General features: G+C 35.3%; 1 protein-coding gene across 3 annotated transcripts in view; it reads right to left on the reverse strand.

Moving 5' to 3' along the window:
* Window positions 1-16,471, reverse strand: part of LOC108036170 (sodium/potassium/calcium exchanger 3) — a 76,021-nt gene extending 59,550 nt beyond the window's left edge. Inside the window, exons 1-2 of one of the 3 annotated variants that reach the window (XM_044093426.2) lie at window positions 16,282-16,465; window positions 12,246-12,452 (exon numbers count right to left, since the gene is read on the reverse strand). In XM_044093426.2, coding sequence (XP_043949361.1) covers window positions 12,246-12,452; window positions 16,282-16,327 — 253 coding nt within the window. In that variant the 5' untranslated portion in view covers window positions 16,328-16,465. Of the gene's footprint in view, window positions 1-12,245; window positions 12,453-16,281 lie in introns of all 3 variants that reach the window. The other 2 variants (XM_050890431.1, XM_044093427.2) reach the window with 2 other exon arrangements.
* Between the last annotated feature and the right edge of the window lie 7,352 nt (window positions 16,472-23,823).

The following is a 23,823-nucleotide window of genomic DNA, read 5'->3' on the forward strand; positions in this document are numbered from 1 at the left end:
GGGAGCCTCTAATAAAAATGTGTGTAAGTTGTTTACAAAAGGATCACACTAATTACCAAATACATTAACGCTTTTAAAAATCCTCGTGATAAGCTTCAATTTCAATAATTAGCAAGACAAATTTACCCATAAAACCTTACGGAACTATTTAGAATATATAAAGAAGTAACGGAGCAACCTCACGGATATTTACTTATTGATCCTCACTATGGAAATTAACGATCTCTCAGAACTTAGATCGGATATTTTGAATTCTGAATTTTTGGTATTCTATTCAAATGAAAATGGTTTACAAAAATACCCTAAAGCTTGAAAGCGAAATAATATAGCGATATATCCATAGTTCAACGTACTCCTATGCACATGTCTACACACCCACACATATACACAGCTACTCACAAGACACCCTTTAAGAAATAATAATCAAGTCACCCTCTAAGAAATAAGAATCCAAATTTAATTGTAAGCAAGCCAATGGAAAATTACCAAGCTATAAACAAGCCACAGGAAAATTACCATGAAACAAAAACCTCAGCTTGTAGACGAAACAATTAGAACGAGCCGCTGTTCAGACTATCGGCACGTTCCCACAATTCAGGATACTCCGATTTCGGGACCCAAGTCTGGAATCTAAAGTCCAAAGTTAGGGAGTCACTCAATAGCAACAAAAGCCACTCACAAAAAGCTCTAAAGCTCAAAACCGAGGTATGATCGTAAATGAAGTAGGAGTTAGGGAGCGAGTTCAGTTTGAGATTTGTCAATAGCAAGTCGGTGTTCTCAAATATAAAAAATGTAACCAGTTTAAGAATAAAAATTAAATAAAGTTCTTTTTTTAACTTAAACTTATAGTGCAAGAATTTAATTATATATATTGTATGTGCTCAAAAAGGCCAACAATAGACTACGGAAGGCATTTATAAGCAGCAGAAATAGTGACCTGGTGAAAGCAATAGTAGAGATTATATTAGACACATAACAGGAAACCTATAAAGTTACTAAATCCCATCTAAATGCTCTAAAAAGGTATAAAATGCATTGCGCTACCTTTCGTGTCCAAAAAAGGCCTTATGCAAAAAGGGGGATTTCTACCAATTCTAATAAGTTCATTGCTTTCTGGAATTTTTGGAAAACTTTTAAAAAAAGATTAGAAGTAAACATAATTTAAGCAAAGTAATTTTAATGCATCCCAACACGTATGAGCAATTAATAAAGAATGGTAGAGGAAATATATATATATAATAAGTGATTTAGATAAATGGCTCAAAACTAATAAATTACTATCAAAATAAAAAAAAAACAATAAATCATGGAGTCTTCAAAATGAACAAAACGCAAATCCTATTACAACCAGAAGAAGTGAATCCCAAACCACTGATTGAATTGATTAAAAACCAGAACATCAAATTCAACATTAAAAAACGCTCCTTCATGGCCGGAAAAATTAGAGTTCCCCAACTTACCACATAAAAGCGATGATGAGGATTTTAGCTCGAATAAAACACAAAATAAAATAAACAAAAAGTGAGTGATACTTATTTTTTAAATAATTAATCAGATAAAATAGGATTAGGAAACCAGTGCTCAAAGTGATGCTTAATGAACGACAACGTAAATTAAAAGCCAAACTACAAAAATTGAAAGCGGCAACGTCACCTTATTAAGATTTTAAATATGTAACAGGACGTGAAAGGTTAATCCGATTGGTTAGAACAAATAATCCAGTACAAACTAGTAAAAAAAAATTAAATTGGATTTCGAATCATTAACTTCCATAATAAATATAATAAAGGTAATTTAAATGAGATTTTTATCACATTGCTAAGTAATGACTCGATGAATGTTTTTCCTGATAAAGTAAAGTGTGCATTTACAAACAGATTTATATTTGAATAATTACCTTAAATATACACCTAACCAACATAAAAATGTCTTTGAAGAAACCGAATTTGTTAGTCTTGGAATGCTGAAACATTTTGATATAAAAATGTATCCGAATATACCTAAAAATGGATTGATTTTTATTTACACTGACATAATAAAACCAAGGTCAGTGGGTAATAAAACACCACGATGATGAAAAAAAACATTAAATTAAAAAAAAGACATATAGTCACCAAATGAAATATCTATACTTATTACTGATTCCAAAAAGATACCTTTTGAAACTTCGCTAAACTTGACTTTAGAATAAAGAAAAAAGTCAGGACTATATATTTATGCATTATTATGCATACCCAAATATTATTTATTTAGAAATAAAATAGTCATCATGGTGAAATCTTATCAGGATTATTATGTAAATTAGTGTGGTGGAGGATTTAATAAAATTACCCGTTTCAAAGTGGAAGTGGAAAAAGAAATAATAATCTAGGTAATAGGAAAAAACGACTTCATTATAAATATAAACGGCAGCGTAAAAATACCCAAACGCACCATAAAAAAATCAACAAGAAAAATAAATATAAAAGATATTTTTTCTTCAGCAAAGTGAGTACTCATATCGAATGTATGAAATGTGAATTAGATTAGTTTAAGTGTTTATTTACGACTTGTAGTGCAACTTAAAAAAATGATAAAAACAGAATTGAAGGACATGCTGTAGGTGTTGTAAACAATATTGTACATTCAGTACTTATAATTTCGTCAGTTTTTAAAAATATTATATTGGTATCGCAAAGTGATAAAAATTATCACTATAGAGCGTATTTGCAAACAATTTTAAAGTATGGGTGTGCTGTCTCTGAAAGTCAATTGGCCTCCCAAGGATATTGTTGAAATATGACATTACTTCATATCGATGAGAATGTCGTATATGCAAAACTATTCTACTCACTAGCGTAATTGGTAACACTAATATTGTTTTGGTCCGATGAGCTGATTCAGCTCTCTCTTATTCCGTATAATTTGAAGTGACAAGAAGTGTTCTAAAGAACTTAAAATATGGTGCTTAATGAATCTATAACTATACATGTGGGATGCGGTACTGGAGAGACAAGGACCACTAGAAGCGGTCTCACCTACTGATCTAATATCTTTCCCTTTCTGTACTCGATATTCCTAAGTTGTATTCGATACCCAGTTGCAACGTGAGTGAAAAGTGGCAACGCACCGCCGTACTCACTCGCTGCCAGAATCTCGCAGAGGACAGTTCTATGGCACACGTGTATTTTGTAAAACCTAAGTTAACAAGTCGAATGTGAATAAAGCATATCATACTATTTAAGTCAGCGTTATCTTTTCTAAAAAGAGGACCCTGCATACATAAAGTGTATTTAACTTGGTTTGTGAATTGGTGGGAGATATAATATTGCGACGACCTCACATTACACATATTACCAGACCATTGGACGACTACAAGAGGCAACACATGGAATGTGGACTTTTGATGGAGAAAAATATCCCATCTGTAAATTTCGTATAAGGGCATTGTTAAACGAAATATATGTGTTGAAGGGTATAGACCAAGAAGAAGAAAATTTGGTTGAACGGCAGAAAAAGGAGAAATGCGCAAACAGCGTGATCATTGAGTATTTAAGTGACTCGTTTTTAGGTTTTGCTAAAAGTGAAGATACTCCAAAGCAGATTTTGCAAAATTTAGATTCAATCTGTGAGAGGAAGAGTTTGGCCTCACAGTTGTCTACACGCAAGCAATTGCTATCTTTAAAACTTAAGAGCGATTCACAGTTATCAAGCCATTTTAATTTGTTTGACGAACTCTATACCGAATTGCTAGCATCAGGTGTTAAAGTTGAAGAAATGGACAAGGTTTCGCATTTACTGCAACATTGCCTTCTTTGTATGGCGGTGTTATAACGGCAATAGAAACTTTAGCAGAAAATTTAACCTCGGCCTTTGTAAAAAATCGTCTCCTGGATCACGAGATCAAGCTAAAAAATAGTAGCAAAGATACCAGTGTAAAGGTTATGCAGGGTGTAAAAAAGGACAGTAAGCTCCAATTTTCTTATAAGAAAAATAACAAATTTGCAAAAAATAGAGTCTCAAACTTCCAGAAAAATGTTTTCATTTGCTCTTAAAAGAGAAAAGAAAAACATGAATATGGCAAGCAGGCGCAGATGACAGCCACACATGGTCAAGGAAATCATAATGGGATCACATTTATGATGAGACGCGCAAATAGCCAACCAAACATTGGGTTCTTATTGGATTCTGGCGCATCAGACCATTTGGCCAACAATGAGAGTTTGTTTACAACTATCACTGAATTAGATGAACCTATTAAAATTTTTGTTGCGAAGAACGATGTATTTATTTATGCAGTTAAGAAAGGAACAGTGAAGCTGTACATAAATTCAAATGAGAAAATTGAGCTTAAAGCTGTCTTGTACTGTCCTGATATCCCGGAAAACTTGATCTCAGTTTAAAAAAATGCAGAAGGCAGGTCTTACCATTGTTTTTCACCCAGGAGGTGTTAGAAAAGGTAAAATAATTGTAATGAATGGAAGTATATTTGGAAATGTTTCCATTTGTTTTCTAATAAAGCAGTTTGTCTTTCAAATGCAACGAAAAATAATGTGGCATGAGAGGCTAGGTCATTTGAGTATGGGAAAGTTTTTAGAAATTAAAATCAAAAATATGTTTGACAATACAGATTTGCTGAATAACATAAAACCAGAAAATGAGTTATGTGAAGCTTGAATCAAGGGAAAGCAGGCGAGATTAAGTTTTAATCAATTTAAAGGATGATTAGATCTATAACGGAAAAAGCTTGAGCTTTAGTTATAGAAAACTTTCTGGGGTGAAGCGGTGCTAACAGCCACCTACCTTATTAATAGAAGCCCAACTAGTGCATTACATGAATGCAGAAAGACACCTTTTGAAATGTGGCACAGCAAAAAGCCGTGCCTTAAGTACTTAAGAGTTTTTGGTTCGACAGTATACGTTCTCGATAAAACGAGAAAGTATACTTGTCGGGTATGAACCAAATGGATATAAAGTATGGGGTGTGGAGAATAACAAATTTGCAAGAGATGTAGTGTTTGATGAATCAAACAGGATAATGTATAGAGCTATGGATGTTGATAACAACATGGATTTTCACAATCTTGAAGAAAATATTGAACCTGTTTTTCAAGACTCTGAATTTATTGAGAGTAAAAGGGTTCAGAAAAACACTGATATGGTAGTATCAGATGTGCAGCCTAGTGAAATGGAAAATGAAGTGGAGAATCAAGTGGAAAAGGTCGATTCAGAGATATCTGGTGTTATATCTAAAGGTGAACTAAGTGACTCTGACACTTAAATTATAAACAGCAATAGACTAAAAGAACTGCCCAAATTGTCCCATAGAGATATGTTTAAAATTGTGTTATGCAAGTTATATGACACATTATTTAGGGGCTCTTACCCAATCTATAAAAAACTTTGAGCCGAGAGCCAATTTCCAAATTACTCTGACAGACCCGAGATAAACCCGTGGTCAGCTATTTCTTTCTACCAGGCCTCCGAATCATTCCCACCCAGATCAATTTCACGCAGCCCAAATCAAGCGGATGCTGTAAACATCCAGTCCGCTAACGTAAACAAAAGATCCCCAAGCGGTCCCTAAAACTCCGCTTTTAATTGGCAAATTGCATCATCCTATTTTCCGACTCACTTTAGCCATTCTCTTTATCAATTCTTGGGGATAAATTCTCTTAAGCCGAGGTTTGATTATTGATCAATGAACTAGAGATCAGGCAGTCCGTTTTTGAGATCCGAATCGAGCAGTAGTGCAAATCGAGTAAAAGTGAACGAGCAGTGAATTAACTAAGTTCGACCTATTAAAAAATTTTAGTAGTGATTAAGTGATTAATAAATAAAATACATTTTTTTAATTAAATCACAAGTGAGAAACTTAATTTGCATACGCAAACTTTAACAGGTAGTCCTTTAATATCTTTTGATAATATATGAGTGATAAAGAGCAGTGGAGAGCAGCTATTGAAGATGAGCTTAATGATCATAAAATTTAACAAAAAACAGTCACTGGTAGAAAGACCTGAAAACAAAAACAGTCGATAGTCAATGGATATTTACAATAAAACAACGAGTTTGGTAGACCAGTAGTATATAAAGTAAATATTTAATCGATTACGATGAAACATTTGTCCCTGTGGCTAGAACTTCAAGTTTCAGACTTATAATTTTTTCAAACCAGTATAGCCTTAAGGTACATCATATGGATGTAAAAACTTTTTTTGAAATGGAGATTTAAAAGAGGTAACATATATGAGAGTTCCTCAAGGACTGTCTTGTAATAGCAGTAATGTTTGTAAATGTAATAAAGCAATTTATTGTATTGGTAATAGACAGAAGAAAGTAAAATGGAATTAAGCCAATCAGCTTTCATTAAAATAATTATATTAAAATTTAACATGAAGCACTTGAACTTGTTTTGTACATGTTAGGCAATATTTTGCATTTATTTTTTTGATAAAGTCTTTGAGCACTTGTAGACACGGTCCTTGGGATATCGGAAATGTTGTTTAATAATATTATTTATGCCCAGCTCCGTTCACATGAGAAATTTAACAATAACCATTTCTAAAATAAACAAAAGCACCATTTTTTTTATATTTAAAATAAAAATAAATTTAGAGGAATTACCTTTTATAATTAGGTGGAGAATCTTTGAATGCTTATTTCACTGCAATCGAGCCATGTAATGTAAAAATATCTTGAAGTAATTGTACAGCTTCACGTAAATTCGCACTCTTCGTTGAGTTGGACATTTTTATGTGTTACATAATTTTAAAAATTCCGAAAAACAAAGCAACACACAAATTATATACAAAACTGGACTGATCACAAGCAAATTGCGCAATAAACTGACGCTCGGTCGAAAAAGAACAGCGTAGGTAAAAAGGAAGAGGAAATTTCAGAAATAAAGGGTAACGGCACATATCGTGTCCTCCTTTTTCTCAGTAACCTTGTTTTTGTATCGTCTAACTATCGTCCAGAAGTTACTTCTTCGCGACCGCGACCCTTTTTGTTTTTGTAAAATGTGCGCTATCACCTTTCTATCGCTCAGAAGTGACTTAGAAGTTACTTCAACGCGATATATGTATATTTTGTTTTTGTAAAATGTGTACTATCGTCTTTCTATCTTCCAGAAGTGACTTAGAAGTGACTTCTGGACGATAGGCGATAGAATTATCGCCTTTTTGCTTGCAGGGTAGTTATTTCCCAAATTTTGGATGAATAGCCGCAGAAAAATCTGTTTATCCGGACACAAACGAAACCCTAAAAAATAAGTTTTAAAATAGTAACAAGGATGAATGGTTCGGAAAAATTCATGGAGATATTTTTGGTCAAACCAAACTGCTTGTTAACAATGTTGATTTAAGAAATAATTTCAATACTGAAATGAAATACTTATTTAATGGAAACTGGTACTGAATCAAATTTAAAGATACTAGGAGCAGAACTTTTCATGAACTATATAACAGTTAGCCCAGGCACTTTATTGGCTCATCATCTGTCTTGCAAACTAAAAATGCTTTGTACCCATTAAGCAAGGTTGAAGTCAAATCATTTACAATATATCCATGCAACAATACATTTTCGATAGACAACGCAGTTATTGGACAAATACAAAATTTTCTGGCTTTTGTATGTTTAAAAACTGCTCATACTCAGGAAATCGGGCCTTAGACCCATTTCAATTTGAGCATTTTTAAATTTAACTGTTTAACCTATGTTAATGGAGTTCAAGTTCCTTTTCAGGCTCTGGAGTTTGATTACTCGAATGCTGAAAAGATCCAAAGTTCAGGAGGATATAATATGCTTTTTAGGTCATGCGGAATTAAACATAACGATCGTTGACTACAAATTACCAAGGAAATGTTTGATTCAAATAGTTTTATATTAGCCTTTGACTTAACTGCTAATCAATCAAATTCAATATGTTCACATTTAATCTCTCAAGGTACTATAAGAATCGAAGGAAGATAGAATAGCGACACTTCAGATCATCCTGGAACTCAGCAGAAAAAGAAGTTATTAGAAGTTATTACTTTTCAAAAACTTGCAGACATTATTGTATGCTCTACAGTCTTTTTAAAAGAAAAAGAAAGACTATTAAAAAAAACGACTATTCATTTATTGAATATTATTAATAAGAATGTTTAAGAGCAGAAAATTCATTCATTTAAAATTAATAATAAGAATGTTTAAGAACAGAAAATCAATTCCTTTTATTTATTGTTTTGAAGCAATACGTTTGTTTAACCTTTAATATTTTTTTTTTCAGTGCAGGCAGCATATGACACTGACATGTGTCTGGACCAGATGAGGCAACATCGTCGCTCCAGGGCCAAAGTTTAAAATGGAATCAAAACTTCGAATGGATCAACTCTTTTTCCTCCTTTTTCAGCGGGATGCCAAGCCCACTCTAACGCCCACAATCCGCGAAAATCTGTAGCACCTACAGTTTTTATGACTGAAAAAAAACTGTAACAGAAATGTATTTGTCTTATCAATACCTATCGATTGACCCAAAAAATGCCCAAATACCTGGAGGAAGCTAGGAAAAGCTACTACACGTACCAACTAAAAATCAGCAAGGGCCTGCAAGTGGTACTAAAAGGAATCAAGCACTACGTAACCACCAAGGAAGTTATCGATGCTCTCAAGGAAAACGGGGTTTCTGTAGAGAAAGTCAGTAACATCATCTACAGGTAAAAAGAGCCGCAACGACTCTTCAGGATCGAGCTGAAGCCAGACAGCAGAGTCTTGAAGATAAATGAAGCGCATCCCATTTATAGCCTGTAATACTTACCGAAAACTTAAGGTGGAAGAGTCACATAGAGCCAACGGACAAATTGTCAGGAGTATAGAAACACCAGGACATTCGAACGGTCTATGTAGATTTGGAGACTTCCACAATTCGGCAAACTGCCCTGCAACAAGGAAGACCCCAAAAAGAAATAAGGAAGAACGCTATAGTCGAGTGCCTCGACTATAAGATACCCGTTTCTCAGCTTGAGGGAGAAAAATAAAAATGGAGATATGTAAGCAGCGAAGAAATATTCTAAAACGTCACCTTTCGCCTATTTTTTTTTTGTGGCTGCAAGATCCTTGTTTGGTCAACTAAATTCCCAGAAAGGCTTCTCATTCGCCGATGCCCTTCGATCAGGGACGGAAAACCCACACAAAGCACTCTGGAATTTATTATGGTCACCATGCAACAAAGTATAATGGAATTCATGTCATCCATGAAAGCGACTATCAAAACACTGTTTCAAGACCAGAACATTGTATTACAGCTTTTTACAACTACAGTTCAAATAAGAGATGGCAAATCTACGAATAACAATGTGGAACGCCAATGGCGTTTCACGGCACAAACTTGAAGTAACGCAGTTCCTGAATGAAAATCTGAAATGTTTTCCCTCGCAGCCCCGCAAACTGGTGAACAGACCCCAGGGAAGTTCCAGACCTAATAGACATTGCGGTGACAACAAAAATTCCACGCAATATAATAAGCGATAAAGCGCTTTCGGACCTGTCATTAGACCATTCGCTAGTGCGAATAACTTTTCTTCAAAGCCCTTAAAATACAGCTGAAGTATTCGTGGAGGCAGCCACTAATCAACACAACAAGGCAAACCAACCACTTTAAAACTAATTTAAAAATTGAACAGCTAGTCCAGTACAAAACATTCTCTGTGGAGGGCTCACCCAAATCTGAGCTCTGCAATCAAAGCACTCCAATAAGAAAATCATCAGGCAGCTGGGTCCGCAGCTACGAATATAGATCCGAAACTTTTGCTTTACATCACCGAAACCACAAATCGAATCTAAAACTATTTCCCTACCAACAATGTTTCAGCCAAAGGAGATCAGGAAAGTCATTGGCCCTGGCGGTAACCAAATAAGCCCAAAAATGTTAATTAAACTTCCAAACTCTGCCATTGAGGTTATTTGTAACCTCTTCAATGGGATCACAAGTGTCGCCTACTATACGAAAATTTTTAAAAATCTATTATCATTATGAATCGAAGCTCGGAAAAGACCACACAATTCCGTCATCCTAAACACCAATTAGTTTATTATCGTGCTCGAAAAATGCCTAATCAATTTGGCTTTCGTCAAAACCATGGAACAATCGAACAGTTAACAGAATAACAGAATAAATATGTGTGCCTCAAGCCTTCGATCAATCATGGCTAGATGGCCTCATGCACAATTTCAAAACTCTCTTGCCTGATTGCACTCACAAGCTACTTAAGTCATATCTATACAACAGAACCTTCGCAGTAAGGTCCGATGACTACATTATCAAAGCTGGAGTCCCGCAACGAAGCGGACTACCCACAACACAGATACCTAATCACCTGCTCGTGGTAGAGAGATGGCTATCTGACTGGCGTATTGAAAAAAAGGAACAAAAATGTAAACATATAACGTTAACTCTCAACAGGAAACTGTGGCCTCCACTATCATTGAATAGTAAGCAGATTCCCCAAGTCAACGAATTAACGTATCTCTGCGTCTACATTGACGGACGACTAACCTGAAGAAGACACATTAATCGCAAGAAAGTACATCTAAGACTAAAAGCCGGCAGCTTCCACTGGATCATTAACGCTCGTTCGCCCCTACGCCTGGACTACAAGGTTCTGTTCAACAACTCCCCTCTCAAGCCCATCTGGACATATGGCTCAACATGGACCTGGGCATTAAAAAAAAAGCGTCCTATAATAAAAAAACTCTTTGTGCACCCCAATCGTCTCGCAACAGGCTTGACTTGGGCTTCCAGCAGATCCGGCCTACAACGCATCGACCTGTTATTCCAGGAATAAATTTTGGGCCAGTCATATGACTGTTAGCTAGATAAACTAATTTATTATAAGATTTGATACACTTATTGATAGTATCCAAAACAAGAAGATTCTATAAATAAATAACTAAGCTCAACAAAATATATAAATATATTACGGGTACGAACTTTCGGTCCTTTCACTGCCTTCTAGTGCCTTTTAACACTGGGTAAACGATCTTCCTTCTCTTTCCTTCCCATGTAAATGGACTGCTGATCAGAATAGAGAGAGGGGTAATGCAAAGGGTTCAGCAATTTAAAACGAACATTAACTTAATCGGAATTAGATTATTAAAATTGGAGTTCTGAAGTATTAGAAAGTTAGAGAGGGTGACGAAACAGATAAATTCCTTAAATTTTAATAATTTAATATAATTAGTTAGCCGCAAGTAGTTACTAAGCGCGGGTTCCCGGAAAATTTGCACATTAATGGCCGCCGGCACAAAAAAAGTATCCGAACGTTATCTTCATTATGAGCAATTAATAGTCACGTGAGAAAGGTGCACATGAAAAAAGTCGCATACCCAAAGTATCCGAAGGTTGTTATAGTAGAGGAACATATCCTATCATGTTTGAAAAAGGTGTGACCACGAACCCTTTTGCCTTATTATCACGGGTGCTGCTATGCACTTGAGAAAGATCGCACACCCAAAGTATCCAAAGGCTGTAATGTTTGGGAATAATGTTTTCTTTGATTGCAAGACTAATTTAGAAAACAGATGTGGGAAATATTTTCAAACCCATATTTTTGCTTTCGCCCCAGAACGTTTTACTGGTAAATTGTCAATAAATACCTATCTCTGGCACGTCTCATAAAAGGGTTGAAACCACAAGGATGCCTGTAATTTAAACTAGAAATTGAAAGTCAGAAATTTATTATAATTCAATATTTAAATATTTTAATATTGCGAACATAATTTGTTATATTATTTGTTATTTATCATTCAAAGAGTTTTGATTGTATAAACTGGTGACGTACATAGTGTGCATTTAACAGAAAACTATTTTAACTGAATGCGTGATGTCTGTCTATCTCAACAATCTCGTCTTACACTTCAAAATATTCACTTTTGCAGTTTTATTAATTAGCTACATAAGGAAGTACGAAAGTCTGTTCTTTTTTTCACACCTATACCTACAATTTTCAAGTTAACCCAAAAATGTATCTGAACTGTATTTCTATTGTCAATACCTAATAATTGACCAAACACACATTTGTCATGCCCACTCTTAAGCCCGCAAACGACCATAACGCTTAAATCTGTCCACCGTATATAAAAAACCGCGGGTGGGTGGCGCTTTACATTCTCGCTTTTCCTGTATATCTAACGGGTATCTGATAATTGACAGTCAAGCACTTTTTTTGTGTGTGCAATTTAAATTATGGTATTTTAATTATCGAATTGGACAAATCATATCTTACTGTAGCACAAACGTTCCATAGCCGGCACAAGATAATCGTCGCAAACAATCGCCAGGACGACGAAGAGATACATGGTGAGGAAAAAAGACACTACTGTCGCTATCCAACTTTTTTGTCGCATGAAGTTTGGAAATTCCATGATGGCCGGAAGAGTGCAATTAAGTTCATCCAAATCAATACTTCTATATGCAAACGCAAAGTCCCATTCTAAAATAAAAAAAATAATATTTTACAAACTCAATTTCTATTTTTTAAATATTGAAAAACTAAAGTTTTTAGATTTATAAGCAAATGAAAACAGTTAAAAGAGAACGAATAAAACAGGACCGGCGAGTGATCAGATGAAAGATCCGAAACGCATTCGCTCTTATCAAATTTTTAGAAATGTTTTTGGCAATGGCAAAGTCTATTAAACCGGGTAGTTTACTTGGGTCCGTCAGCCAGTATGTTGGTCTGCCAGAAGAAACTAAGTCGAGCCTTTTATTATTGCTTTTAGTATTCTTCTAAATATAAGATAAAAAGATATAAGATATAATAAGATATGGAGATTCTTTAGGGTGCTCAAAGTCGTTCGCACTGTTTCATATAGTGCTCGAAACTATTGCGCAGTCCCCTTAATAGGAACATAATCGACAATCTCTCCTATTGCAGCAAACAGTGTAATTTTGTCGTTTTGGTACCTGGCTTCTAGTCGCTGCCATCGTATCCGCCTTGAGAGAAAGCCGTACCTGTTAAAAAGTGTCTTTCTTATCCGCGGAGTGAGCCTTGTAGATTATGCAACTTCTGGCTGTCTGAGTATGCCTTGCTATGCACTCATTCCACATATAAATTGCAAAACGTGGGTCCGTTTGTCCGTCTGTCTTTCCGTTTCGACGCAAACTAGTCTCTCTCTCTTAAAGCTATCGGGCTGAAACTTTCCCAAAAGTCTTCTTTCTATTGCAGGTAGTATATAGGTCGGAACCAGCCGGTTCGGACAACTATAACTTATAGCTCCAATAGGAACTATTGGGGAAAAACTTAAAAAAAAATTATATCTTTGGTGTTTTTATACACATCACCTTCTAAGCTTGGAAATAACATTTTTTACTTAGTTCAGAATTTTTAATTAAATTTTATCAAAATCGGAAGACTATATCATATAGCTGCCATAAGAACAATCGGAAAATTAGTGGTAAAATATTATGAAATAATTATATCTTTGGTGTTTTTTAACATATAACCCCCTGCGCTTGGAAATAACATTTTTAATTGGTTTAGAATTTTCAATTAAAATTGATCAATATCGTACGACTATATCAGATAGCTGCCACAGAAACAATCGGAAAGTTAGTCGGAAATTATGAAAAAATGTTATCTTCGGCGCTGTTTAACATATAACCTTCTAAGCTTAAAAATAATATGTTTTAAGTAATTCTGAAATTTAAATTTAAATTTATATTCCACCAATAAAATATTAGGAATTCACTGTCCTTTAGAAAACTTTTATTGAATTTTAAAACCACTTAACAAAAAATCAATAAATTGCAGTACAAAACAAAATTAGATTGCAATTTTTTTAAACGAGGTGTTTTACTTATTTAGATTTCAGTCGCGGAACACACTGAAGAGTAGCTTTTGAGATATTCGCCAAAAGCCACATGTTTGGTACTTGGTTTACCAAACAATTTTGAAAACCGTAAGACTACTAAAAGGTACTAGTTACTATTTACGAACCTTTTCCAAAACATATGGCGTTTTAAAAGTAGTTTTATAATGGAGAAATAATCGCTGAAAGTAATATAAGGTGAATTTGTTTTTTCGATTTCTTCCATACTTTTAATACGGGTTATTATTTGAGCGAGTTCGTCATTTGCGTGGCAGAAATCGTTTAAAAGACCAGCTATGCTACAAAATAGTAATTCAAAGCCTATTCAGCACTTTTGTTTTCGAGATAAATCAAAACGGGTCGACTCCCTTAAAATACACCTACGTGCTTGCAATTGCACATTTGACGCGCTGCTTTAAAACATATCTGTGTAGAATAAAAGCTCAAAACCTTTTCGATCTCAATTTCGGAAAGTTTTTATTAGGGAAATTGTTGTTGGTAAGGAATATATTTAGTAGTAACATTTGAGGTAGGTTCAGAACAAATTAATTATAAACAAGAAAGGAAATTAACTTTGGCAAGCCGAAGTTTGTATACTCTTGCAGTTATATAAAATAATCAATAATTTTATTAAATTGAATTCGAAATTCTAAAAAGTATAAAAATTTATATTCCCAATATTATAAGATAATATGTCAAAAAGCCCCAAAGCCATAATTTGTTTCACATTATTTCCCACAAATTATCCGATCGTTCCTATGACAACTATATGATATAGTCGGCCGATTTTAATAAAATTAAATTAAAATTCAGAACTAATTAAAAAAAGAGTTATAAACAAGCTTAGAAAGGTATATGTTAAAAAACACGAAAGAAATAATTTTTTTTTAATTTTTTCCTCGATAGTTCCTATGGGAGCTATAAGATATAGTTGTCCGATCCGGCTGGTTCCGACTTATATACTACCTGCAATAGAAAGAAGACTTTTGGGAAAGTTTCAGCCCGATACCTTCAAAACTGAGAGACTAGTTTGCGGAGAAACGGACGGACCGACGGACGGACAGACGGACATGGCTAGATCGACTCGTCTTGTGACGCTGATATATATATACTTTATGGGGTCGGAAACGTCTCCTTCACTGTGTTGCAAACTTCTGACTGAAATCATTATACCCTTTGCAAGGATATAACAAGGAAGAACGCTATAGTCGAGTGCCTCGACTATCAGATACCCGATACTCAACTTGAGGGAGAAAAATAAAAATGGAGACAAGCAGCAAAGAAATATTCTAAAGCGCCACGTACCGGCTATTTTGGTATATTTTATGTGGGCAACAGACAGTTTTAAGCGTTTTAGCCCTCTGGGGGCAAATATATTTTTTTGGTCAATCGAAAGGTTTTAACGAGACAAATACATTTTAGCGAAAAAAAATTTCTATCATAACAACTGTGGCCACCAGTTTTGGGCGGTTTGAGGGCTTTAGAGTGGGCGTGGCACAATTTTTTGGGTCAATCGATAGGTATTGACGAGATAAATACATTTTAGTTAAAATTGTGGATTGTGGGCGTTAAGGTGGGCGTGGCACCTCGCTGGCGCTGCGCAGGAATCCCAGGAATCTGCATGCCAAGTCGGACGGTTCTAGCTTTTATAGTTTCCGAGATCTCAGCGTTCATACAGACAAAAAGACGGACATGGCTAGATCGACTCGGTAGTGATCCTGATCAAGAATATATGTACTTTTTAGGGTCGGAAACGGTTCCTTCTACCTGTTACATACTTTCTGACGAATCTAGTATTCCCTTTTACGCTGCGAATAACAAACAAACAAGCTCACAAACGTCCAAAAGCCCAAATCGCGGGTAGGTGGCGCTATACACTCTCGCTTTTCTGATAATATAGCTCAATCTCCCTTTTACTTCCCTTAGCTGAGTAACTAGTATCAGTTAGTCGAGGCACTCTTCTTTACTTACCTAAAGGGAGCAAGGGGAAGATGGATATGTACAACCAGCAGCCCGCTATTTCAGAATATGGGCGTTAAAGCCAATTTTTTTTTTGGCCCAGCCGATAGGTATTAGCGAGACCACAACATTTCAGCTGAAATATTTTTCTAACATAAAAATGTTGGGCGGGACACTTTCCGTGCGTTAGAGTGTGCGTAGCAAGTTCGCACAACAAACTTGCGCTGCGTAGACAGCTAGGGAATCTATATCTAAAATCCCATCAGCTCTCTTACTTTCCGAGATCACATCGTTTACACGGATAATCGAAAAGACGGCCAGCCTAAAGGATAAACGGACATGGCCAGATCGACTAGAATCTATTCTCTATGTTTTCCACAAGTACAACGCCCAAACCTTATTAATCTACGAGTAACGGGTCTCATTATATACCAGAGCTTTACTATGCACAAAATTTTGGTTTAATGTTAACCAATCTGTAGTTTTGCTTACCATTGGTATATTGCTTGATGTTGATTGACTTCCAGCCGGAAAACATATCGCCTTTACTGATTCAGAACTTTTACACAATTTCACATTTAAATATAAAAATAATGTCTGTGTAGCACATACTCAACAAACTAAGGGGAACAGGTCGTTTTTTTTTTGATTGATTTAGTAAAGCACCGCTTGATTTTTTAGGCTATACCTATAATGCAACAACACAAATTGTGTACTTCTGAGTTAAAGCCTTACGCCAGCCTAAAGCTTTTGTTTTTAAATTCTTTACATATAACATTCTTAAGGCGAGTCTTTCTACCTCTTTTCGGAGGTTTCATTAACTTGCCATCCAAATCACACCATAAATCTGTGTAAGAAGAACTTACTGTTGGAAAGGCCTTTTAAAAATACTATTTATTGCTCGAAATCAAATAAGGTTTTACTTTAAGACAACATTATTAAAAGAGATTTATGCAATTTAGCCAAAAAATTGTTGTTATATTCGTACAGCTTAACCTAAGCATATTAAATAACAGCGTGCCGAATGTAAAAAAAAGAAAGCAGTGACTTATAAATTTCAAAAAGAAGAAAAGAAGTTTGCTTCGGCAAGCCGAAGTTTGTATACCCTTTCAGCTATAAGAAATAATCAACTTTAGTAACACCATGTTTAAAAATTTAGGGAATGATGCTAGCTTCAGTGATAATACAACAAAGTTTTTTCGACATTTATTTCATTATTTCTCTAACCGTTTCTTTGACAGCTACATATTAGAGTCGTACGATATTTATTAAATTTCACTTAAAATTTGTAAAAACTCAAAAATTGTATACCCATAAGTATAAAATAATATGCCAAAAAATACCGAAGCTATGATTTATTTTATATTATTTTCCATGATATAGTCATAAGATTTTGATAAAATGAAATTCGAAATTCAGAACTAACTAAAATTTGTTATTTCCAAGCTATATGATTTATTCGACCGATTTTGAAAAAATTAAAATTCGAGATTGAGAACTAATTGAAAAATCTAATTTCCAGCGTAGGAGGTTTTATGTTAAAACAAGAAAGGAAGTTAACTTCGGCAAGCCGAAGTTTGTATACCCTTGCAGTTATAAAAAATAATCAATGATTTTATTAAATTGAATTCGAAATTCTAAAAAGTATGAAAATTTATATTCCCAATATTATAAGATACTATGTCAAAAAGCCCCAAAGCTATAATTTGTTTCACATTATTTCCCACCAATTATCCGAGCGTTCCTATGACAACTATATGATATAGTCGTCCGATTTTAATAAAATTTAATTCGACATTCAGAACTTATTAAAAAATGTTATTTTTAAGCTTATAAGGTTATATGTTAAAAAACACCGAAGATATAATTTTTTTCATGTTTTCCTACTAATTTTTCGATCGTTCTTATGGCAGCTATATGATATAGTCGTCCGATTTTGATAACATTTAATTCGAAACTTAAAACCAAATGAAAAATGTTATTTCCAAGCGTAGGAGGTTATAAGTTAAAAAACACCGAAGATATAATTTTTCAATATTATTTTACCACTAATTTTTCGATTGTTCGTATGGGAGCTATATGATATATGGGAGCAATAAGATATAGTTGTCCGATCCGGCTGGTTCGGACTTATATACTACCTGCAATAGAAAGAAGACTTTTGGCATAGTTTCAGTCCGATAGCTTCAAAACTGAGAGACAAGTTTGCGTAGAAACGGACGGACAGACGGACGGACAGATGGACAGACGGACATGGCCAGATTGACTCGTCTTGTGACGCGGATCAAGAATATATATACTTTATGGGGTCGGAAACGTCTAGCCATCCTTCTGTCCGTCCGTTTCTACGCAAACTAGTCTCCCAGTTTTAAAGCTATCGAGCTAAAACTTTCTCAAAAGTCTTCTTTCAATTGCAGGTAGTATATATCTTCGGTGTTTTTTAACATATAACCTCATATGCTTGAAAGTAACATTTTTAAATTGTTTTACAGTGCGCTCGCAGCTGCTCCTTCTATAATGTATTTTAACTGTTCAATGCCATGTTTGAATTATTTTTTCGTTTGTGACCTTTCGCGGTGTTTATCTTTTGAAATCTGTCTAAAAATTCTTCTATCTCACTAACATTCATAAGATTTTAACACAAAGCACAAGGAATTTTGTTCCTTTTGTATTTAATTGTTTCTAAAAAAAATTTCCGAACTTGTGCCCTTTTTTTTGACTGAGACTCTTAGAAAATAACTTTTTTAATATTTTTAAAATATTTTGCATTCGAAATTAGTGGGCGTATTAATGAACACTCTACTTACATGGTTTTTATTTAATTATAGAATCAAATGTTGTTGCTGCTGTCTGTCTTCCTTCTTTTTATTTAGTTTCGCTCTTGTAGTCGTTCCTGGTTTGTGTTTGTTTGGTTGATTTGTTGTTTTTTTTTTATCGAATCGAAATATTGTTTTAAATATTCTTTTATTTAATGACTTTATATAAACGTCAAATCGAGGGTCTTACGATCCCGTTTTTTGTGTACAAAGATCGAGGGTCTTATGACGCGCTGTGTTTTTTTTATTTAACACGGGTCGAGGGTCTTACGACGCGTTGGGCGTCATTTAATTATAAGTCCTTTTTAAGGATTTATTTTAAGACGCACCGTACTGCACGAATGAGAAGACTTTGTAATTGCGAGGTTTGACCGTCACCGTTTACTTCCAAAATTCAACTAACTGCTAAGTACATAAATTCTAATAACGAAAGCTAGCCCTATGCCCAGAAAGTGCTGACCCGGCTTTCCGTGGTGTTAGGTAGCCGGCGTTGCATCGGAGTGCATTGCCCGCTGATTGCGCTGACCTAAGCTTGAGATTTTGTTCTTGCATTACTTTCATGGTCTTTATGCATGATCAGCTTGGGAACTTCCGTGTTGCTGAGAGACCGTGTTAACTTATATACTTCTTGGGGTCGGATACGTCTCCTTCACTGCGATGCAAACTTCTGTCTCAAATCATAAGCCCTCTACAAGGGTTTAATCTCAAGGGCTTTACAGCTAACAATTAAAATTGAAATCGTTATAGCCGTTTTTAAGGATTGGCCAATAATTTGTAATCGATGGGGTTTTGACATTTTCACGTAGTATTTCGAAATGCCTTTCTAACGACTTATATTACAAGCTTGTTCACAAGTTACGGATGTACCCAATTTTGCTATTTATACCTGTTTTCTCGCAAAACAAGTTAGTTTTCCAAATCGTCTAAAATTTTCAGGACTCAAAAATAATGTTTTGGGAAAAACTGGCAAACAAAATAAAATTTTGCAATACATATCGATTGATGTAACAGTCGTTACCATCGGACGATTACAGTATATATTCATTTCTTCGTATATAAATAGTACACTCATAGAAATTTGACTGTAAAATCAACCTAACGGTAAGGAAAATCAGTCCGGGGGACTAAAACTTTCTATAAATAGGCATGTTTTGGTCTTACATTTAGGGCAATTTTTCCTAAATCTAAGAGAAAATAAAAGCCCGTAAGATTGAAAAAAAAACGACGATATATCTTGAAATTTTGGTGACATTCTTATTTTGTTGGTAAGTTGCCAATTTTTCTTCTTCTTTTAAAGGTTAGGCGCCTTAAAAACAAAACAAAGGCAAGTGCCCTATAAATAAAAACAAAAAATGTTGACATGTATGCTGGTTTTGGGGCCAACTTTTTAGGCGGTACCTTTTCTGGAAATTTTGTAATGATTATTTGACAAGGGTTTTATTCGGACGCTCAAGGCATGTTGGTAAACTGCTAATTAGAACCATAAGAACTGAAAGTAGTCATTAAAGAGAAACTCAGGGAAATACGAACATGTAAGCACCTTATACTTTTTTATAAAAATCTTCGTGGTCGAGAATGGACCGCTGGGGTCGCAGTCGAGAGAACCACCGCTACACCACACACAGCGCGCTATGCGACGCGCGAAAACAGTTCATAAATTTATTTGTTGGGGTCTGTGAAATATTCTCTTGATTTTTTCTCTTTTTTTTGTGGGTATCACTGAAATCTTTACCAACCAAAATCCGTTATGTTTCTTACGTACATCAATGCACTAATCCAACCGTATTGGGTTGGGTGAGATATGACTTTTTGTTTTACGAAATATGGCAATTTACTCTAAAAAATTATTAGCATATGCTCGAAAAAATCCACTTTAAATAATAGAAAAAATGTGACACTTAAAAAAAAAAACCCTAAAACATATTTTCTATTGCTATTTTTTCTATACTGCTCTGAGAGGGGTAGATTCCCAGGTCGGAATTTGGACAGCTTGAAATACCCTATATAGGGCATCCCCTCGTGGAAAGGCAAGGCAATTCAATAAATTTTAAAAATTAGACCTGTGAAATTTTAATAATAACAAGAAAACGCTATAGCCGTGAGTCTCGACTCTACTTTACTCAGCTTTTAAATTGATAATACATGAACATGGATAGTCCCTTAATTGTAACAATATAATTCAAGCCTTTCGGAACTTAAATATATGCAGCCAGATTTAAGCGTTTAAACTGTTTGTGGGCGTTAGAGTGGGCGTGGGAAATTTTTTTTGGGTCAATCGATAGGTATAGATAAGACAAACACAATTCTGTTAAAATTTTAATCCTATCATAATAACTGCCCTGCAAGCATTTTCCATCGCGGAAGACACTTCTAAGTGACTTCTAGCAGATGAAAACTATCGTCCGCGATATCGCATTCGGATCGCGGAAGTCACTCCCGTCGGGAAGAAATGTGCCACTTCGGCGACACTTCTCAGAGTCACTTCGGCGACACTTCCAGAAGTCACTTTGGCGGTATCGCATTCGGATCGCGGAAGTCACTCCTGTCGGGAAGAAATGTGCCACTTCGGCGGCACTTCTCGAAGTCACTTCGGCGACACTTTCAGAAGTCACTTTGGCGGTATCGCATTCGGATCGCGGAAGTCCCTCCTGTCGGGAAGAAATGTGAAAGTCACTTCGGCGACACTTTCAGAAGTATCGCCGAAGTCACTCCTGGAAGTGTCGCCGAAGACACTTCAAGAAGAGTCTCCGAAGTGACTTCCCGAAGTGTCGCCGAAGTGACTCCAAGAAGTGCCGCCGAAGTGGCACATTTCTTCCCGACGGGAGTGACTACCGCGATCCGAATGCGATATCGCCGAAATCACTTCTGGAAGTTACATAGAAGTGACTTAACAGACGCTTGTAGAAGATACTAGAAGGGCCTTTCATCATTGGAAATCTTGGAAAACTTGAATAAAAAACTTGTTTTGTACATGTTAGGCAATATTTTGCATTTATTTTTTCGATAAAGTCTTTGAGCACTTGTAGACACGGATATCGGAAATGCTGCTTAATAATATTATTTATGCCCAGCTCCGTTCACATGAGAAATTTAGCAATAACCATTTCTAAAATAAACAAAAGCAACATTTTTTTATATTTAAAATAAAAATAAATTTGGAGGAAATACCTTTTGTACCTAATTAGAGAGAATCTTTGAATGCTTATTTCTCTGCAATCGAGCCAGGTAATGTAAAAATATCTTGAAGTAATTGTACAGCTTCACGTGAATTCGCACTCTTCGTTGAGTTGGACATTTTTATGTGTTACATAATTTTAAAAATTCCGAAAAACAAAGCAACACACAAATTATATACAAAACTGGACTGATCACAAGCAAATTGCGCAATAAACTGACGCTCGGTCGAAAAAGAACAGCGTAGGTAAAAAGGAAGAGGAAATTTCAGAAATAAAGGGTAACGGCACTTATCGTGTCCTCCTTTTTCCCAGTAACTTTGTTTTTGTATCGTCTAACTATCGTCCAAAAGTGACTTAGAAGAGACTCCTGGACGATAGGCGATAGAATTATCTCCCTTTTGTTTGCAGGGTGCAGGCGCTACAGATTTTCTCGGATTGTGGGCGTTAGAGTGGGCGTGGCACCCCGCTGAAACAAACTTGATCTGCGCAGGAAGCCCAGGAACCTGCACGCCAAGTATGAATATTCTAGCTCTCACAATTTCCGATCTCAGCGTTTATACGGACAGACGGACATGGCTAGATCGACTCGGCTAGTAATCCTGATCAAGAATAATATACATATATACTTTATGGGGTCGGAAACGCTTTCTTCTACCAGTTACAAACTTTCCGACGAATCTAGTATACCATTTTACTCTACGAGGAACGGGTATAAAAAAATGTATGGTGTCATCCATTGGCTCAACAATGCTATTGAAAAGGCAATGCAAATATCGTTAGAATTTCATGCAATCTGGTGAAATACCTTTAAAAAATTAGGAATGTCTTCAGCAATAGAAGTGTCCTTAAAAAGTTTTTGTCTTGTCTTTTGGAATGAAATATCAGAAATTCTAAAGGATAAAGCTTAGACATGCAGAGTGGAGGAAACAAATATTGGTCATTTAGATTTCATTGTCCGACTTTGAAAGACTTAGAAAAGATTTCAAAAACAAAAATCGAAACTTCAAATAGCTGTCGGGCTATTAATTCTTCCAAACATATATTCGTTAAAAAAATGTCAGATCGACAGTGCCAGTGAAATTTTAACATCTTTAAAGACCGAGCTTCTCCACTAAATATCTACCACAGAATATCCGTATTTCTTTTCCACCAACCAATAAGCTAATTCAACTTTCAGCCACTGAAAAAACGATATTACTGACTGCAAAAATATTATGAGTCGGTTTATAAAAGCCAATAATACTGCCACAGAAGAAACCCATTCACCTAAAAACGAATTTGCTGAATTCATACAGTCCATCAACATGAAACAGGTGAAGTTACCAAATCGCCACTAAACTTGAAAAATTAAAAAAAAATGTTTCTACATTCGAATATAAACCATATTAACTACTTTTAAGAAAGAATTTCATTGACTTCTGTTTTGGTTTCTTTTTGTTCCTTTCCTTTCTTTATTTCATTCACTACATTCGAATTGCATCGTATTTGTTTGTCGTGTTCCCACTCCCTCCTTTCATTTTCTTTAGAGTTTTATCTTGACTTTCAAATTCAGTTAAATTAATTTGAGCACTGTACCTTCAAATGCTGAATTTTTCCTATTATGCAGATGGCAAGTGTCTACTGATCATAGCGCATCATCGTCTAATAGCGGCCCAAAAGTGTTATAAAAAATACTGTTCGTAATGATGTTGTTAAATGCTTCTTATAATGCATCAAAATCAGATGTAGTTGCTGTTGTTTCTTCACTAAGAGTCAAGATATTTCAAGCGGTGAAAACATTCTTTTAAGAGATAGCGGATCTACCATCCTTCCTTAGATAACAGTTACTTTTGATCAAAGTGTCACATGTTACAAGCTACAAATCATGTTACAGCGAAATATGCTTGTAGTGGACACTTTGGCCCCTGTAATGATACCTTGGCGGTCGCAAACAGAACATACCCTCTGGGATTTTCCTAATCTATGGTGGTTACAATCTAACATACTGGACTGCCTGTCGGTTGGCAGACTGGATAAGTGGCCAGTTATCCACAGCTTTCAGT

This window comes from Drosophila biarmipes, chromosome X (assembly GCF_025231255.1).
Source record: "Drosophila biarmipes strain raj3 chromosome X, RU_DBia_V1.1, whole genome shotgun sequence".
NCBI classification, from domain to species: domain Eukaryota; kingdom Metazoa; phylum Arthropoda; class Insecta; order Diptera; family Drosophilidae; genus Drosophila; species Drosophila biarmipes.